Source organism: Podarcis liolepis (genome assembly GCF_965112155.1).
Source record: "Podarcis liolepis genome assembly, chromosome: 14".
Classification (NCBI taxonomy): domain Eukaryota; kingdom Metazoa; phylum Chordata; class Lepidosauria; order Squamata; family Lacertidae; genus Podarcis; species Podarcis liolepis.
The window spans coordinates 15,619,824-15,638,077 of NC_139569.1; the positions used below are offsets into that span (position 1 = coordinate 15,619,824).

The following is an 18,254-nucleotide window of genomic DNA, read 5'->3' on the forward strand; positions in this document are numbered from 1 at the left end:
CATAGAATTGTGCAGCTGGAAGGGACCATCAGGGTCATCTAGTCCAACCCCCTGCAATGCAGGAATCTTTTTTGCCCAACAGGGGGCTTAAACCCACAGCCCTGAGATTAAGAGTCTCAGGGGGCCACTTCTAACCCAAAGACACATTTGGGGATCCATTTCTTGATCTTTTGCCATATATCTGCATGTGGTAGGTTGTGCTCTGTGGATCAGGCTGTGACCCACCAGTTGAAGACCAGTGCTTTAGAGCAGACAGTGGGCATATCCTTTCGAGCTCTAGAGAGATTAGATGCACAACTGTTTCAACTCAGGGATGCCCCACAGAATAAAGGATACGTGGACCTTTTGGAAATTTCTACACGTGTAAAAATAAAAATTACCCTTCTCCTAAGCATCTGCAACCCACTAGCCACACAAGACACCGAACATTTGTTAAAACTTGGTAATTAAGGGTAGTCTTTGCAACCCCAAAGTTCTTACTTTATGGTAACCATCACATCCATCAATTTATCGGCTGTTATAGTTCCGAGGACGTGGTGACGGATCGCAGTCAGCGTCAGTATACTCGGAGCAGACCTGGAACCAAAAAGGGGGAGGGGGCACTTAAAATCGATCCCAACAACCACCCTTTGCTTTCCATTCCAGTCTACGAAAGGAATAGGATTTCAGCCATTTGCCTTTGACTTGGGGTTGTAAAACGGTTGAGGTTTACTTAAAGACTCTCATGCATAGCTGGGTCAACAGCTAAGGCTAAATGTTTAAGGGACGTTTAGCTCAAGGTGTTCCACACTGGAGGGTCAAAAATTCAGCCTAGGAATCTGGCAGTTAAGGGGAAATAGAAGCCTAAATAGGAATCTACACTCTGTCTGACTAGCTAAAAGATTGGGAAGAGGATTGAAAATATTGTATATAAGCAAGAATTGGAAAACAGGGTGGCTAATTGAAGAGGGAAATGTTTCTGGAGGCAGATATCTGAAGAAGTTGAGTAGCAAAAGTGCTGAACCACTTTAAGAGACTTGAAACACACTGGCATGTTTAGGAAAACCAACTAGAATGGGGACTGACAATATGTTTATCTCAGATTATCAGTCTCTTTGCCCTATAACTATTATAAGTTCACTCCCATCGTCGTGATATAACAGCCTCCAGAGGTGGAAAGATGGCCGCAATCTAGGGCTTGTCATTTAAGATATCACAACAACCTCTAAATGGCTCAGCACCACCTCTCCCCTTATAAACCAACCTGGGTTCTGCAATCAGAGGCCCTTCTTCATGTGTCTCCTCCATGAGAGGTCCAAGGGGTGACAACATGAGAACGGGCCTTTTAATGCAGTGGTCCCGTTTGTGGAATGCTCTCCTCAGGGTGGTTCACCTGGCCGATTAATCTTTGACAGATTTTTAAATGTGTTTGTGGGAAGGAGTGGTATTGTTTCGTTGTTTTCGTTTTAACTATTTATTTGTGCTTTTACCCTGTATTTTTTTTTCTTGTGACCTGCCCTGAGATCTTACAATGAAGTCTAATAATAAGAAGGAAAATTTCCACAAGCGTGTTGTGGTGCAATGTCTGAACTGAGGTCACAGGAAGAGAGAGTCATTAATGCAAACCGCAGGGGTGAGCAGAACCCATTTGGGGACCACACTGCCGAACATCCCTCTAATAATATTGACTAAACATTCCCTCTAGTGCCAATCATGTCAATGTCTTATATGCCTTGTTTTAATCCTTTACAGTGGAAGTTTTCAGAGAAATCAACCTGTCAAATATGACAATTTGAAATGGCATATTTATAAAGCATGTTCCTAGGATCTCCCCCCCCCCCCAAAAAAGTGGATGAGTTTACCCATGTGTGGGCTACATGAATATTGGTCTGATCAACATTCTTAAAAGTCAGTGTAATGTACTCCCTCTACTGGTGGTAAAAAAGAAAAGCTGCCATCAAATTAAGGTTACATTTAAAGAACATTTAAGTGGCCTTTAGATGCTCTAGCAGTGGCATGAGAGCTAACCTGCCCACACAACACAGTGCTGCTATAACACAGACTCATAGAACTGTAGAATTGGAAGGGACCCTGAGGGTCATCTAGTCCAACCCCCTGCAATGCAGAAATCTCAACTTAAACCATCCACGACATATGGCCATCCAACCCCTGCTTAAAAATCTCCCAAGGAAGGAGAGTCTACCATGTCTCGTGGGAGTCTGTTTCGCTGTCAAACAGCTCTTAGAGTCAGAAAGTTCTTCCTGATGTTTCATTAAAATCTCCCTTTTCGTAAGCTGAATCCATTGGTTCAGGTCCTAGCCTCTGGAGCAGGAGAAAACAGGCTTGCTCCATCCACCATGTGACAGCCCTTGGGCCATTTGAAAACGGTTATCATAATGTGGCAGGACCTAGAATTTGGATCTCGCTGCCTATTGACATCAGGCAGGCAAGTAGGACCAAGCTTGGCCTGCGGGCCAAAAGTTCCCCACCACTGCTATAGACAATACTGAACTGAATGGCCTGACTTTAGCAAGGCAGCTTCCTAGACTCCTAGGGTCCAAACTGCCAGGTCCTTAGCATGCAAGTGTCACCCAGCTGGGATCAAGGAAGACTGTCAGGTGCTAAGGACCTGCTTGCCTGGCTCCAACCAGGCAGTTAAGTGCTCATTCTTTAAAGAGCATGACAGCCGCACTGTGCGATGAACCCATGGAAAAGCGGCTCCACCACAGCCTCTCGAAGCCCCCCAAACAGCTTCACATATGTGAAGCCTCCTTCTAGTTTATCACATTTATTCACTGCAAATATTGACCGCGAACATTTCCGCAAAGGTTACCAGCCAGCTGCTACTTCATGCTTACGTATCATAGGTGTAGTATTCGTGTTCAAAACGGTGGCAGGAACGGGGTGTGACTTCGTACACACCTGAAAATATCAAAGCGAGACACAGTTGCAGTTCTGATTTCAGATTCCGAAGGTTCCCATACTTCAAAACTATATCACACTAGCATTTGCTGGCAACCTGAAACCTGCTGCCTAAACAAGAGGCTTGCCTAACAGAAGACACAACCTCACCTATTCTCTGTCTCAGTGCAGACCACATAGGTAGATAGGCACTCCTCCTACGTTCCATGGCCTCCCACATGGTGCGCCCCCTACAGGACTGGTGGAGTACTCCAGGATGCACTTGGTTCTTCAAACTCAGGAGAAGGCACCCCAGGAAGGTCCTGGTTCTTGGTCTACTCCAACCTTAAAGCAACAACCCTGCAAGGGAGCCTAACCCAAGACAGCGATTGGCCTACAGTCATCCAGTGAACTTGGGATTTCCCAGTCAATGTCCAACACGCTAACCATCTTTTGCAGCTTACTTGTCTATGGCTATCTGTTGATCCTAAAATGTTGGATATTAGGCTAGGCGCTCCTGCCCTTTGGCGAATGGGGTAAACCAATACACCTTCATGAATTTGCAGACTCACCTTGCGATGGGGTGCAGCTTTGGGGGCTGTTATGGGGGCTGCACTTCAAAATTTACCACTATCTTGGAACCTCACGCACAAACACATACACACAAGAGCATTCATTTCCAACGAGACACTTACCCGGCTTGGAGAGGCAGAATCTGTTCACCCCTTTGGACAGGTTATAAATGCCAACGTTCTCAGGTCCATTTCCATCCTGATAAAACTCCTGATGACAAAAAACCCAAGAAGTCTATTAGCAGGTATTGAATCCCAATCTTTGAAGTTTCCAAGTCAGTTTTCAAACAACTACAGCAGTTTCCAATTCTGCCTCCAAAATTAAGTGGGAAAGGCAGTAAAGGCAAAGGACCCCTGGACGGTTAAGTCCAGTCAAAGGTGACTACGGGGTTGTGGCGCTCATCTCACTTTCAGGCTGAGGGAGTCGGCGTTTGTCCACAGACAGCTCTCTGGGTCATGTGGCCCGCATGACTAAACCGCTTCTGGCACAACGGAACACCTTGACGGAAACCAGAGCATACAGAAATGCCATCTACCTTCCCACCGCAGCAGTACCTATTTATCTACTTTCGAACTACAGTGGTACCTCGGGTTAAGTACTTAATTCATTCCGGAGGTCCATTCTTAACCTGAAACTGTTCTTAACCTGAAGCACCGCTGCGCCGCCAGAGCACAATTTCTGTTCTCATCCTGAGGTAAAGTTCTTAACCCGAGGTGCTATTTCTGGGTTAGCGGAGTATGTAACCTGAAGTGTATGTAACCTGAAGCCTATGTAACCCGAGGTACCACTGTACTAGGTGGGCTGGAGCTGGGACAGAGCAATGGGAGCTTACCCCGTTGTGGGGATTCAAACTGCCGACTTTCTCATCGGCAAGCCCAAGAGGCTAAGTGGTTTAGACCACAGCACAACCAGCAATATAGAAATATATTACTTAAATCATTAATTTGATATTTATGGGCAGCGGCTAGGTTGGTGATTACCAGAGATTGGAAGGGACTGGGAGGGGCAACTCTTATGGTCAATATTGAGTCTGACTGTCTATAAGGCAGCTGCCTATGATGCTATGTTGGGGGGGGGGGGCAGTTCAGGCCAAAGAGAACGCATATAAGCCGTGATCTCACCAAAGTGATTGCATGGGAAAGAGAACAGCGCAGCATATAGCCGGTCTGGCGGAACTCAATCCCTGACGCATCTTCTTCCAAAACCTCAAGTTCCAAGGATTTATTCTTCCAGCACCAGTCTTCACGGATGATGCTCACTTAAAAGAAAAAAGACAGACCAGTAAGGGGAAGGTGTCATGTCTGATGCTTATAAAGCAAGCAGTTAGACAAGCACAGGAGTCATCCGAACATTTTGTAAGAACTAGTGTTTAAAAATAAGTCCAGATATGGAAGAACTGGGCATATTCAGCCAACGTGGCGCCCTCCGGATGTGGCAGGAACAGCCATTCCCATCATCCCTGACCATTGGCCATGCTGGCTGGGGCTGATGGGCATATTCAGCCAACATGGCGCCCTCCGGATGTGGCAGGAACAGCCATTCCCATCATCCCTGACCATTGGCCGTGATGGCTGGGGCTGATGGGAGCTGGAGCCCATAAAAAATGGAGGGCACCACATTGGCTACCCCTGCTTGAAAAGGAAGTCTGCAAGACGTAAGGAACTTATATGCTTTCACCTGTACATTCTCCATATTTCTCTCTCTCTCTCTCTCTGGAAAAAGAAGTACACCGCAAGGATTGTACACATTGGACACAGAAACCAGGGGAAACTTCAGCGTGCAAGAGAACATGGGAAAGTTTCTTTTTAATAGGGTATTTTCCTTCTGGGTTTTTTTAAATAAGCAATTATATAAAAATGATTTTTTAAAGAAAAATAACATTATGCTGCCCGGTTAAGGCATCTTTTTAAACGATTAACAGGGTGTGGCAGTGGTTTATTTATTTATTTAATGGCATCTAGCATATTAAATTGAATAAACACTGAAGGCTGAACTTCAGTGGAGACATATCTTGTCCAAAACATGGGGCATTGTTTAGGGATTTTTGTTGGGGTCAAGAATAAATTTTGGGAGATTTTAATTCTGCTGTCCTATTGATATTATTTTTTCGCAGCTTTGTTTTTAGTTCTTATGTCTTATGTGGAGGTGGTTTAGTTTTGTTGTGTACATTTTGACATGCTTTTATTTATGGCTTACGGCTGCTGTTATATATTTTTAAAATTATGAAATAAATGTTTTCATGTTGGAAGCTGCCTAGAGCATGGTTTCAACTCTGGAAAGGGAGCACAGAAATAAATGATATGGTGAAAAGTGGAGCAGAAATATGAATGAGTAGCACATTCTGGCACAATTTGAAACAGTGAAAAGGCAATAAACACCCCTGTGCAACCAGACTCCCTCGCCCCACATGACCTCTCTTGGCCCCCCAAAATCTGCTCCAGAGGTTTTTGGGGTAATTAGGGAAGGCACGTAAGAAGATTAAGTTCCATTACACAGGTGGAAATCTTTGCACTAGCGGATGACTTTATTACATACAAACTAAAAGCACTGCATTGTCCTTACTTTTATACTTTCCTGGAAGCACATTTTCAAACAAGAAAGTCACTGAGTTAGACTTTGCTGCAAGTTGAAGGCTACGCTTCTCCCCCTGCCGGTTCACAGACTGGAGTGTCAACGTCAATTCGCCACAAGCATCTGGGGGAAGACAAAAATAGGAGAATGTGCAGGTTTCAGATTGGCATGTTTAGTCAGCAGCCTCCTTAGGACTTTAGGGGGGCAGAGGCTTGATTCAGATGTTAGCTTCTTGATGAGAGACAGCACTCATTTGAGAACAAATCTGGATCTACCAGCAAGCAGACACTCAACAAGAATTTGCAGCCAATCACATGATTGCATCCAGCAAAGTTCCTCTGAAATCAATGGCCCCCAGGTAGTCATGTCAATATACAGGCTTACTCTGTGTACGAGCAACACTAAATATACAACCCACAAATTCCCAGGCAAGGATATCTGTACATCACACATTTGCAAACAGGGGCCCCATTCACGCTTTATATTTTGTGCCAAGACAGGTGTAGGGAGAGCAGCATTCCCTCGTGGAAGGTTTCCTGGGGGTCACGTTCCAGCGTTGAGGCAGGGCCAGGCAGAAAGAGGAGGGAGAAAGGGATGCAGCTCTTAACTTTGTAGGCTGCATTTCAAGCATGCAAAAATCAGAGGACACGGCGGACGCACAGCTTTCTCCATCCAGGTACACAAGAGGCATTATGGCAGCTGCAAGGGTATATTCCAGCCAGGAAACAGCTCTCAATGGTGTGGAGAAACATTGGTGAGGGCTGTGGAGAGGCACTATAGCCTAGGGAGGGCCAAGGGGCCAGACAGAGAGGCCTGGAGGGCCGCATTTCAGCCTGATGTTCCCCAATTCCACCCCAATGGGGGGGGGAGACTGCCAAAGGGAAGTAAAGCCTCCTTTAAGGAGACTGACAGGCGTAAGGATAGTTTAGTGTGCTGGGAGATCCCCTGGAGGTCCGCAGGCCTTAGCCTTGGTGGCTATATTGCTACAGTAGTCAACGTGGAGCCCTCCAGATGTTGAAGGACGGCAACACCCATCACCCCTTGCTGTCTGGGGCTGATGGGAGTTGACGCCCAACAAGATCTGGAGGGCACAGTGTCAGCTATTCCCATCAGACCATATGAGCAACCTAAGTCAACTATTTCCACCCGTCGGCGCAAATCTTACCCAAACAAGTGACTTTCCCCGAAATGGAGGCCAGGAACTGTGAGAAGGTCACGTCCAGCACCGGTTTGGAGGCAACCGTCACAGGAAATGTCTTGGGTTTCAAAGCAAGGCCAGCTCTGGATTCTGCCTCGGGAACGATCACCTACAGCAAATAAAATGACGCTGAGAATGACTTCCTTGTGTGAAATGGAGCAACACAGATAAAAGACGAAGAGTAGAAGAGTTTGGATTTGATATCCCGCTTTATCACTACCTGAAGGAGTCTCAAAGCGGCTAACCTTCTCCTTTCCCTTCCTCCCCCACAACAAACACTCTGTGAGGTAAGTAAGGCTGAGATACTTCAGAGAAGTGTGACTGGCCCAAGGTCACCCAGCAGCTGCATGTGGAGGAGCGGAGATGCAAACCCGGTTCCCCAGATTACAAGTCTATCGCTCTTAACCACTACACCACACTGGCTCTCAGACAACAGCTGCACCCCATTCGCTGAGCAGCAAGGAGCAAGGAACTGGAAATATGCAAGGAGATCACTGAGTATGCTTGCAAAGACTGATGGAAGTTGTAGGCCGCACTTCCCTCAGGCTGACCACCTGGGGCTCACATACCAGTGGTGAGTGGAGCAATGAATGTCAATTTCTCCCTTTGTGCAGTAGCGTAGTTCAGGGTTTCCCAAACTTAGGTCTCTGGCTGTTTTTTGACTACAACTCCCATCATCCCTGGGTAGCAGGACCAGTAGTCAGAGATGATGGGAACTGTAGCCCAAAAAGAGCTGGAGACTGGGAAACCCTGGTCTAGTTTCTACACACCCACACCCACTCCTCTGCCCTCTAAGAGGCAAGAGAGAAGCATTATCAGAGTTCAAGGACACATTCCAGCCAGGGAAAAACTGGGGTACAAAGCAGGGAGAGTAAAGGGTTCCAAGGGCCAGGTAGAGAAGGTTTGAGGGCCACATGTGGTCCCTGGGCCTAAGGTCTCCCACCGCTTTGAGAAACAGAAATCTGCTCCCAAGCTTCCAGATTTGATTGCTTTTACAAGTTATTTCTTTTCTTAAGAGGTATTAGTTATTCTGACCTGGATAACATAGGCACCCGATTTTGCCTTGAAGCAGAAAGCACCGCGAGTGTCCGTTTCTGTAGTAACCATCAAGGTTTTGTCCTTGTCTTGAGGCAACATCGTCACCTTGTATTTGTTGATCTGCTTGATAGAGTCAGGAAAGCGGGTTACTGATATCTGGCCGCAGACACTGAACCTATTGGGGAAAGAAGGGCATTGCCAATGGTCAGGAACAACAGGAATTGTCTGGAAATCTAAAAGGCCACAAGGTTCCCAACTCCGATATAACGACACCATTGTTGTTGTTGACAATTATACACTGTACTACCTTTAACTTCCAAGGATCTCAAGGCACATGGTTCTCCTCCTCCCCATTTCACCCTCACAACAACCCTGTGAGGTAGGGCTGGTCTGAGAGCGAAGTGATTGGCCCAAGAGAACTTCATGGCTGACTGGGGACGCAAACCCTGGCCTCCCAGGTCCGAGTCCAACACTCTAACCATTACACCAAACTTGCTCCCGTGTTGGACAGAGTGTTGGATCAGGACCTGGGAAAGCAAAGATCAAAGCTATGAAGTTCACCGGGTAGCCTTTAGCCAGTCACTTATTCTCTGCCTAAGCTACCTCAAAGGGTTCCTGTGAGGATAAAACAGGGAGAACTCTGTAGGCCACCATGAATGGTTTGGAGGAAAGGTGGGACAATGTCATTGGATTTGGATTAAAATCCCGCTTTATCACTACCTGAAGGAGTCTCAAAGCAGCTAACATTCTCCTTTCCCTTCCTGCCCCACAACAAACACTCTGTGAGGTGAGTGGGGCTGAGAGACTTCAAAGAAGTGTGACTGGCCCAAGGTCACCCAGCAGCTGCATGTGGAGGAGCGGAGACGCGAACCCGGTTCACCAGATTACGAGACTACCACTCTTAACCACTACACCACACTTAAAAACTCTAAGGTATCTGGGAGGTTTTTTAAGAATATCTGAAAAATAAATATAGTAGTTTAAATTCTGTTGCAGCATTCGAGGAACTTCAGTAATAGTTGTAAGGTAGATATAAGAAATTAGATTTAATGAGAATAAGTTTAATTATGAAAAAAAATGTGTATTGGCAATAAGTAATATGAATTTGAAGTATGGAATAGGCGGGAGGTTGGGTCTTTAGTGTTAAGACCAATAGATGTTTTATTGTTTGCTAAGAATATTATGTGTCTATGGTTATTTTTGTAATTTGTGTATAATTTGTTATTTGTGTTTTTTGTTTGTTTGTTTTTCTTGTTGTATAAATAAAAAACTTTAAATAAATAAAAAAAACTCTAAGGAGTCTCTAAGGTGCTACTGGACAATTTTTTTTATTTATTTTGACTGTGTCAGACCAACATGGCTACCTACCTGAATCTACATTCATTCATTCATAAATAAGCAAGCCACACCATTGGTCCATCTTGCTCAGCACTGTCTACTCTGACTGGCAGCAACTCTACAGGAGGTCAGAAGATCTTCCCTAGGCCTACCTGGAGATGTTGGGGCTGGAACTCGGAACCTCCTGCACATGAGGCAGCTGCTCTGCCACTGAGTTCCAGCCCCTCCCTGGTGTATGGTAGCTTCCTGTGCTCCTATCCCAAGGCCTCTTGGCTCTGCTCTGAAAAACCCCAATCCCGCCCTTGCTGTCTTGCTCGGCTTCCTACTCAGACACTCACTCTGTTGTGATGATGTCAGCCAGCTGGGGAGTGTTGGGGGCAATTTTCACCGTAATGGTCTCGAAGAAGAGGTGCTCTTTCTGGGCTTGAATGGTATACGTTCCGGTGGTTATGTTTTCAAGTCGGAAAGAGCCGTCAGACTTGGTAGTAACTGTGGACAGATTAAAAATGGACAGATTGTGTTTGAATTCAGCTCGGCCAAAAGCATCAAATAGGTAGGACGCCAGAGCAAAACAAGAAGCACATACCTTTAATCTGGTTATTCAGCGTCACAATAGCATCTGAAACGCCTTCCCCTTCTGGGCTGTTCAAAACCCTCCCTGTGACTGAGAAGCCCATGACATGGAAAATGGGCTGAAAGGGAGGAAGTAGGAGAGATCAACAACTGAATAATAAAAATTTTATTTTTATTAGATTCAGGTAGGTAGCCGTGTTGGTCTGATGCAGTAGAAATATATTTAAAAAAATTAAAAAGTTGTCCAGTGGCACCTTAGAGACCAACTAAGTTTGTTCTTGGTGCACACAAAACCACATACCAAGAACAAACTAAGGTGCCACTGGACATTTTTTAAAAAAAATACATATATTTTTATTATTTAAAGATTTTATTGAGGTAAATCAAATCAATACAATAAAAATAACAGAAGTACAGAAAAGGCACACTGTATATCCAAGAAGGATTCAGCATTAGGTTTGTAAAGTACTTAAGACCATTAGGAAAACAAAAATTATACATTATGCTACGGAGAGGGAGTCCCGTGTGTCCATTTTTTCGTACATAAAACCCCACCAAACAGCACAGAATCTTTCAGGGTCCTCCAAGCCTTTGGCAACATGTGATTTAGAAGTTATTTTTTCAGCATCATACTGGAACAGTTTTTCCTCCCTCCTACCCCATTTGAAATAGTTCTGAATTGCTGGATTATTTCAGGTTAAGATACATCCATCCGTACGATATGCTTTACCTAAATTCATCCAAAGTGCAAAAAGGGTAATTCGAGACGAGCTCACCTCAATTTTCAAACTGTCATGCTCCACCGTAAAGTCCAATCTAGATGGAGCAACATCAAACATAATTCTCTCGCCTCGGTAAAAAGGGACCTGAGAAGAATGCAGAGCCCCAGGTTAAGCAACGTGTTTCTCCAAAAGACAAATCCAGACAAAATCCAATCCATCGCAGTGGGAGGTGTTTCTCTAGCAATGGTGACTGCTGAATCTAGGGGCACTCCAGGAATCGGCTGCATCCAACGTTAGCCATAACCAGAGTAAAGAAATTAACGGGCATGATGAGCTTAGGCCACTCATTTCAATGAATATACTCTGAGTAATACTTAGTTGGATACAGCCCAATGTAATAATATGTATCTACCTGAAGGGACGCGGGTGGCACTGTGGGTTAAACCACAGAGCCTAGGACTTGCCGATCAGAAGGTCGGCGGTTTGAATCCCTGCGACGGGGTGAGCTCCCATTTTTCGGTCCCTGCTCCTGCCAACCTAGGAGCTCGAAAGCACGCCGAAGTGCAAGTAGATAAATAGGTACCGCTCCGGCGGGAAGCTAAACGGCGTTTCCGTGCGCTGCTCTGGTTCGCCAGAAGGGGCTTAGTCATGCTGGCCACATGACCCGGAAGCTGTACGCCGGCTCCCTCGGCCAATAAAGCGAGACGAGCGCCGCAACCCCAGAGTCGGCCACGACTGGACCTAATGGTCAGGGGTCCCTTTACCTTTACCTTAAGGGGGAGCACCATGTATATCTTGAGCTCATGGGAGAAAAAGTTGGATATAAATGCAACAAATAAATCTCTGTCACTCTCTCTCTCACACATACAAAATATGTTTGAAAAAAGTTTGTTTTATTTTTTTTCAAGCCTACTTGCTGTTTGCAGTGGGGAGATGAGGGTGGGTGGGTGGCTGCAGAGTGCAAGTGTTGTTGTCAACACACACACACCAGTTTCTATGACCTCCAACTGCACCCATGGGCCCCAAGAAGGCGGATGACCCCTGCTTGTAGCCTTCACTTTTGAGGAAATCATTATTCAGAAAGGCCGGGGAGCTCTCTCATTACTCACCACAGTGTATTTCCCACTCGGCAAAGACAGAAAAGTAAACGAGCCGTCCTCTTTGGAGATGACATTGCACAGATAGGCGAGAGAATCGTCCCTGGCAGGAAAGCCGTCAACTGGAGAGGTGCTGCAGCCCATGATGTCCTGTACAAAAGAAGGCAGACAATCCTCTATACCGAGAACAAGGAACCCCGAGAAGCACAGAATTTCCCAATGCATAAATGGGAGCTCTGTGGCTGCCAAAGCTTCCCCATTCATCTGGAGAGGCACTCAAATGATGATATTTCCTCTTCATGTAAACAAACAGGGAATTTGGCTCACTGAGCAGCAGACAAAACAGATGCTTCACATGCAAAAACCAGGACTGTGCACATGGAACTCAGGTACAGAATCGCTCCCTCCCCTTCCCAAGACGCAAGAGAAACTCACACCGCCCATCATCTAATTACTTTGGAGCATTGGCCGTTCCCCACAAACCAGATGGATGGGAGCAGTGTTCAAGCTTGGATCCCTAGAAGTTGTTGGCATACTTCTCCTATCATCCCTGATGGTTGGTAAAACTTTAGAAATATGGTCCTCCATCTGTACTCTGAAGGCACCATCTGTTTCAGCTTTTAAATACCTATTGATAACTTTTCAATTCTGTAAGATTTATGCAGGCAAGTAAGAATACCTCTTTCCATAAAGGTCAGCTGATTTCTAATTTTAACTTTATTAATAGGGATTTTATTGTATGGAAGTGTTTGGCTTTTTTGCGTTTTAATGGAGATACAGTGGTACCTCGGATTAAGAACTTAATTCGTTCTGGAGGTCCGTTCTTAACCTGAAACTGTTCTTAACCTGAAGCACCACTTTAGCTAATGGGGCCTCCCGCTGCCGCTGTGCCGCCACCGCACAATTTCTGTTCTCATCCTGAAGCAAAGTTCTTAACCCGAGGTAATATTTCTGGGTTAGCGGAGTCTGTAACCTGAAGAGTATATAACCTGAAGCGTATGTAACCCGAGGTACCACTGTATATAAATACTTTTTATGAATACAGTGGTGCCTCGCAAGACGGAAAACTCGCTAGACGAAAGAGTTTTCCGTTTTGGAGGTGCTTCGCAAAACGAATTTCCTATGGGCTTGCTTCGCAAGACGACAATGTCTTGCGAGTTCCTGCTGGGTTCCCCCCCCCCTTTTTCTAAGCCGCTAAGCCGCTTATCAGCTGATCCGATCAGCAGATAAGCCACTAAAAGCCGCTAATAGCGCTAATCCGTCAATGGGCTTGCTTCGCAAGACAAAAAAACCGCTAGACGAAGAGAATCACAGAACGGATTCTTTTCGTCTTGCAAGGCACCACTGTAAAATGAATTAAGCGACACAGTCCCTTTCTTCCACAGCTTGACTCTACCACTATCTCATTCTGTGAAGACCAGGCTCATTTAACTGCAGTTAGGCACGTTTGTCAAAAACAGTACGAGGGGGTAAAAAAACAAGACCGATATCACATCCCCACAGATGTCAGAAACATTCTGAGTTGTATCCAATGTTAGTCCTACTCAAGGTAAACCCATTGAAATTAATGGGAATGACTAACTTGGGTTCATTAGTTTCAATAGGTCTACGGGGGTGTGTGTGGATAGTTGGCTACAACCCTCTCTTTTGCATGATGTACAACTGACCTCCTTGGTTACCGACGACGAGAAAAGGAGGAACATGACCCCTTTCATGGGCTCCCCATCACTCCGGACAGATCCTGAAACGTTGTAACCAGCAACAACGAGAGGGCTAGAGGCATAAGCATTGGAATTGGTCACTCTTACAGTTGTGCTGGCCTGAAATATAGAAAAATGTGAACGGTTGGTCTCATAATTCCACAAAAAGAGTTAACATACAGTTTTGGAGGCTTTTTTTTGTAATTTCTGTAAGTATAAAACCATTTTGACCATTGAAAGATCCTTCTTGTTCTGAGAAAGTCAGAGCCTTAAAGTCACTTCACCAGCGTATGGGGCAGATTTGTGTGCAAGCTCAACGCTTCCATTTACAGCAGCACTCACCTCTTTTAGCATCCAGGTTGGATGGGAAGCTAAGATTTCGTATTCCCCAGGAAGGACTTTGAAAAAGGCATACCTGTAGAAAGGGAAAGTTGGTTCACAAACAGAATAGCTCTGGCTAACAGGGTGTGCCGTACGATGATGATATTTGTACCCACCCACTATGTGCTTCACCACTGAGCTATGGTCCCCTGCCCTTCTTTTTCAAACAATCCCTCCAAGACTGGAAGAGAGGAATCGGAAGCAAAAACTTTCACGTAGTCGCTCAGGCCCTACATTTTCAACTGTCCAAAAACCATCTCTGGTATACAAGCAACACACTCTATTTATGCAGGCATTACCTTGCTCTCTCAGCCAGATTACTGTGCTGTTTTTAATGGGGTTGTTTTATTGCGCATGCTATTTATGGATTTCTGTATTTTAACACTTGCGCAGTTGGTTTTTTATGCTCGTAAATCGCTTTTATACTCGTGAGCCCTAAGCGCTGCTGTACGTAGATAACCTATGATTTGTAAACTAATGCTCTGAGTATGCAGTCCCACTGGCACAATGGGACTGCCATTTCCTCTCCTCCCACCTGTGTGCTCCCCAAAGATGCTCCAGGGAGCCCCTCAACTCTCCAGAGTTTATTTTGAGGGTGGGCGTGGCAGGGTGGGCTGGAGAGGAAGTGGAAAAACTGCTGCACACCCAGAAATCTGCTGCGCCACTGAAGCTACAGCATGAGATACAGCCCTGCGGCAACAAGTCAGACTCACTTTCCGCCCGGCTGAGTGGTCGTGGCTTGTATGCTCGCCTCCGAACCCGGATTCCGCAGTGCAACAAGAACCCCGGCAGGACCCAGTGTCTGACCTTTGCTGAGAACCTGGAAAGAAGGGGACAGAGCAGCTCTTCAGCTTGCAGGGAAGAAAGCACAGAGGACCTGCTTCCCCATCACCTCCTCCAAAAGGAGGCAGTAACGGTCAAATAGCAAGGGCCTTTTACCTTCCCATTTACGGAGAAGCCTGTAAACACAAAGTTGATGTCTCCTCCTTTAGTGCAAATGTCATTGATGCCGTCCACGTGGATATCCACGCTTGTGGGCTCTGGTGGGGAGGGAATGAAAGGGAAAGCATTAAACGGAGGAAAAATTATGTCAATGTCTTCTGCATCTGCTATACATGAAGCATCATTCCTGAAACCATATCCGCCCCAAACATTTTAAAGCACTATGATGCCATTTTAACAGTTGCAGCTTTCAGCAAAGAATCCTGGAAGTGTAGTCTGTTAAGGGTGCAAGAGTTGTTAGAAGAACAGTATTTCCCTTGCAGAGAAGAGGGATTGATTGTTAAACCAATCAATGCAGTTCTGTAAAAATAGGGACCTCATAACAAACCTCTGCACCTTTAAACAATAGTTCCCAAGATTGTCTGGGGGAAGCCATGACTGCTAAAAATGGTATAAGGGTGGTTAAATGTATGGGGTGGATGCATAGGGGTTAAACATGAGGCGGGTGTAGCCTTGGTTGCTTCGGATATCATGTGAAGATGATATCATTTTGCCAAAGTTTTCCCTGACCCATGAGATTGGACCTTGCTATTTCTGAATTCCTCCACCATGTTGCTAGAAGACAGAAACAGGCCCATTTGATGACATTTGGAACAGTTTTATTGCATTTGTTAACATCAGTTCATCAGATCAAAGACCCCCGCAGACCTACAGTAGGGTTTGGAGGGCCTTATGTGGATTATTTTGAACACTTCTGGTCAATAGATTTACAAGTTGCAAGTGATTCCTAGTCTTAGTAATGGGAAAGGGGAGACAAGATCAGGCAAACCAGTTTAGCATTGTGTTTTTTTAAATGCTATGATCCAAAGAGCTGCTTGGTTTACCTGTTTTATTGGTTGTTTTCATTATACTTGCAGGGGGAGGAATTCAAAACTGAATTCCTGTTTTTACCTGCTCCTGTGTACTTAGCACTGTTTTTCTGTTGTTATGATACTGTGGATTTTTAAGGATTTTTTTATACAGCTCGGGGTTTGGTTTTTTTGTAAAATTAAGTAGCTTAGAAAGGCTTTCAGTAAATAGATAATAAAATCAAGGCAGCATTTCCCCCCAAAGAGACAGGGTCACAGCACATTTTTCACCATGCAAGGCCACCAGATCCTACACAGAGCCCTGCTCTTATCTCTATAGCTTTCGACTTTTTATCACCACAGAACAGGTGTGAGGAATGCTTGGTGCTCCGGTTGCAAAACCACAACTCTCTTCAGTCCCAGCAAGCCCAGTCAAGGACCAGGAATAGTGGGGAGCTGTAGTTCAGCCACAACTGAAGGGCCAAAGGTTCCCCATGCCAGCTATAGAAGCAAATGCACTAGAAATGAACTTTTGAAAACCTCGGTTTCAGTCCAGTGCAATCCTATACTGTCCTTTTCAGTGAGTTATTCCCAGGACTTATTCCCAGATAAGAATGCCTATGACTGCAGCGTTACAGCGCAGTTCTGTATGCTGGGTCAGCAAACCTTTTTTTCAGACAGCATGCCAAAAGTGAGCAGAGCCAAACATACACACCAAAATGATCTAAAACCAACGTTCGGAACAATTCATATCCCACCCCATCAAAAGACAAACAAACAGGTACATACATACCAAAACTCCACCCTAGGGGAGGTTCAATTTTAAGGACAAAATCCCCCTACAAAAGAAATCATGAACATTTTTTGCAATTACAATAAAAATACAACAGCTTTCTAAAGAAAACCCAGCAGTTGACTATCTTCTATCTTAAGGGGTATCCAATAAATCCTATGCACTAGGTGGAGTACTTTCTTTTATCTGTCCTGAAGCTTTTAACGTTCAACTTCCTTAGATGTCCACAAGTTCTGAATGTTATGAGAGAGGCAGAACCTTTTCTCCATCCATTTTCTCCATGCCATTAATAATTTTATAATCTGATATTGTGTCATCTCTTATTCACCTTTTTTCTAAACTTAAAAGTCCCCAAAACCTCCAGCCTTTCCTCTTAGTGGCATTACTCCATCCCCTTGATAATTGTGGTCGCCCTTTCTGGAAACTTTTCCAATTCTGCAATATCCCTTTCCAGGTGAAGTTACCCAAACTGTACACAGTACAGTATGCCCTCAACTTATGTACATTTAACTTTTGCACAATTAGCTGTACACGCAGGGCAGAAAAATACTCAAAACTCAAGAAAGATCTACGCCAGGGGTCACTAGCCTGGAACCGGTAGCCCCTCCCTCACCCAGCGCTAAAATTAGGCTTGAAAGCTTGCCACTGTAGCCTGTAGAACAGACAGCAGCAGTGTGTGGTTGACAGCAGTGTGGAGTGGGGTGATGGTATTCCCAGTTTCTCCAGTTTGCAAATTTACCCACAGGTACAAAAAGGTTAGCGACCCCTGGCTGTCACAGTTCAGGTACCATATGGTTGCTTACCTTATCGTACAGAGGAATCATGAAGTAACCATTATTTGGAGCACAGTCTGTTTGGTATTTCAAGGTTCCATGCTTGGTGTACAATTTAATCTAGAAGTTAAAAGCAAAAAACCCACAATGGAATATGGTAATTCTGCTACAGCAATTATTTGTTATTTTAAACTCATATACCTCACTTTTCTTTATATTAAATACACTCAAAAGCTTTTTGCAAAAAAACAAAACAGAACAGAACACACAATGACCAGGTTTGCAAGGCACATTAAAACACAGTTAAGCTTAAAAATATGATTTCAGAGCAAAAACACCATATGCTGGTGAACAGAAAGAAAACTAAATGCTTCATGTCCATCCCCCCACTCCTCCTGCTGCTCCACTCCAGGAAGCAAAGCCATGGTTTGGCTCAGCTTTATGTCCAAACCTAGGCTTATGGTTCGGCTCTGCCAAACAAAACACAAGCAGTAAGCTAAGAAGAAACCTTGGATACAACTCTCAGTTTGTTCAGAGGGAGACAAAACACAAGGCCGGGTTTGGATGTAACACTAAGCCAAAGCAAAGCTTAGTTCTCAGTAGCATAGCAGGAGCATGGAGGTGCAAAACAGCCATTTTATCCCTGGTATGTTGCACCTTCAACTTTAAGCTACAGTTACGCTTTTAGCTATGGTTTAAAGCAGGGGTAGGGAACCTGTGGTCCTCCAGATGTTATTGGATGCCAACTCCCATCAGTCTCATCCAGAACAGCCAATGGTCAGGGATGATAAGAACTGTACTCCAGCAACATCTGAAGGCCACAGGTG

At 45.0% G+C, this 18,254-nt stretch overlaps 1 protein-coding gene across 1 annotated transcript in view; it reads right to left on the reverse strand.

Annotated features, from left to right (window-relative positions):
* The window catches only part of LOC310692829 (BOS complex subunit NOMO1-like), a 34,444-nt gene that overhangs the window by 14,931 nt on the left and 1,259 nt on the right, over positions 1 to 18,254 (reverse strand). Inside the window, exons 2-18 of the mRNA XM_083474160.1 lie at positions 17,458 to 17,547; positions 16,655 to 16,700; positions 15,011 to 15,111; positions 14,785 to 14,891; positions 14,033 to 14,105; positions 13,658 to 13,810; positions 12,003 to 12,140; positions 10,948 to 11,037; positions 10,185 to 10,290; positions 9,937 to 10,087; positions 8,258 to 8,435; positions 7,190 to 7,331; positions 6,016 to 6,147; positions 4,575 to 4,711; positions 3,576 to 3,663; positions 2,838 to 2,901; positions 481 to 576 (exon numbers count right to left, since the gene is read on the reverse strand). Coding sequence (XP_083330286.1) covers positions 481 to 576; positions 2,838 to 2,901; positions 3,576 to 3,663; positions 4,575 to 4,711; positions 6,016 to 6,147; positions 7,190 to 7,331; positions 8,258 to 8,435; positions 9,937 to 10,087; positions 10,185 to 10,290; positions 10,948 to 11,037; positions 12,003 to 12,140; positions 13,658 to 13,810; positions 14,033 to 14,105; positions 14,785 to 14,891; positions 15,011 to 15,111; positions 16,655 to 16,700; positions 17,458 to 17,547 — 1,892 coding nt within the window. The remainder of the gene's footprint in view (positions 1 to 480; positions 577 to 2,837; positions 2,902 to 3,575; positions 3,664 to 4,574; positions 4,712 to 6,015; positions 6,148 to 7,189; positions 7,332 to 8,257; positions 8,436 to 9,936; positions 10,088 to 10,184; positions 10,291 to 10,947; positions 11,038 to 12,002; positions 12,141 to 13,657; positions 13,811 to 14,032; positions 14,106 to 14,784; positions 14,892 to 15,010; positions 15,112 to 16,654; positions 16,701 to 17,457; positions 17,548 to 18,254) is intronic.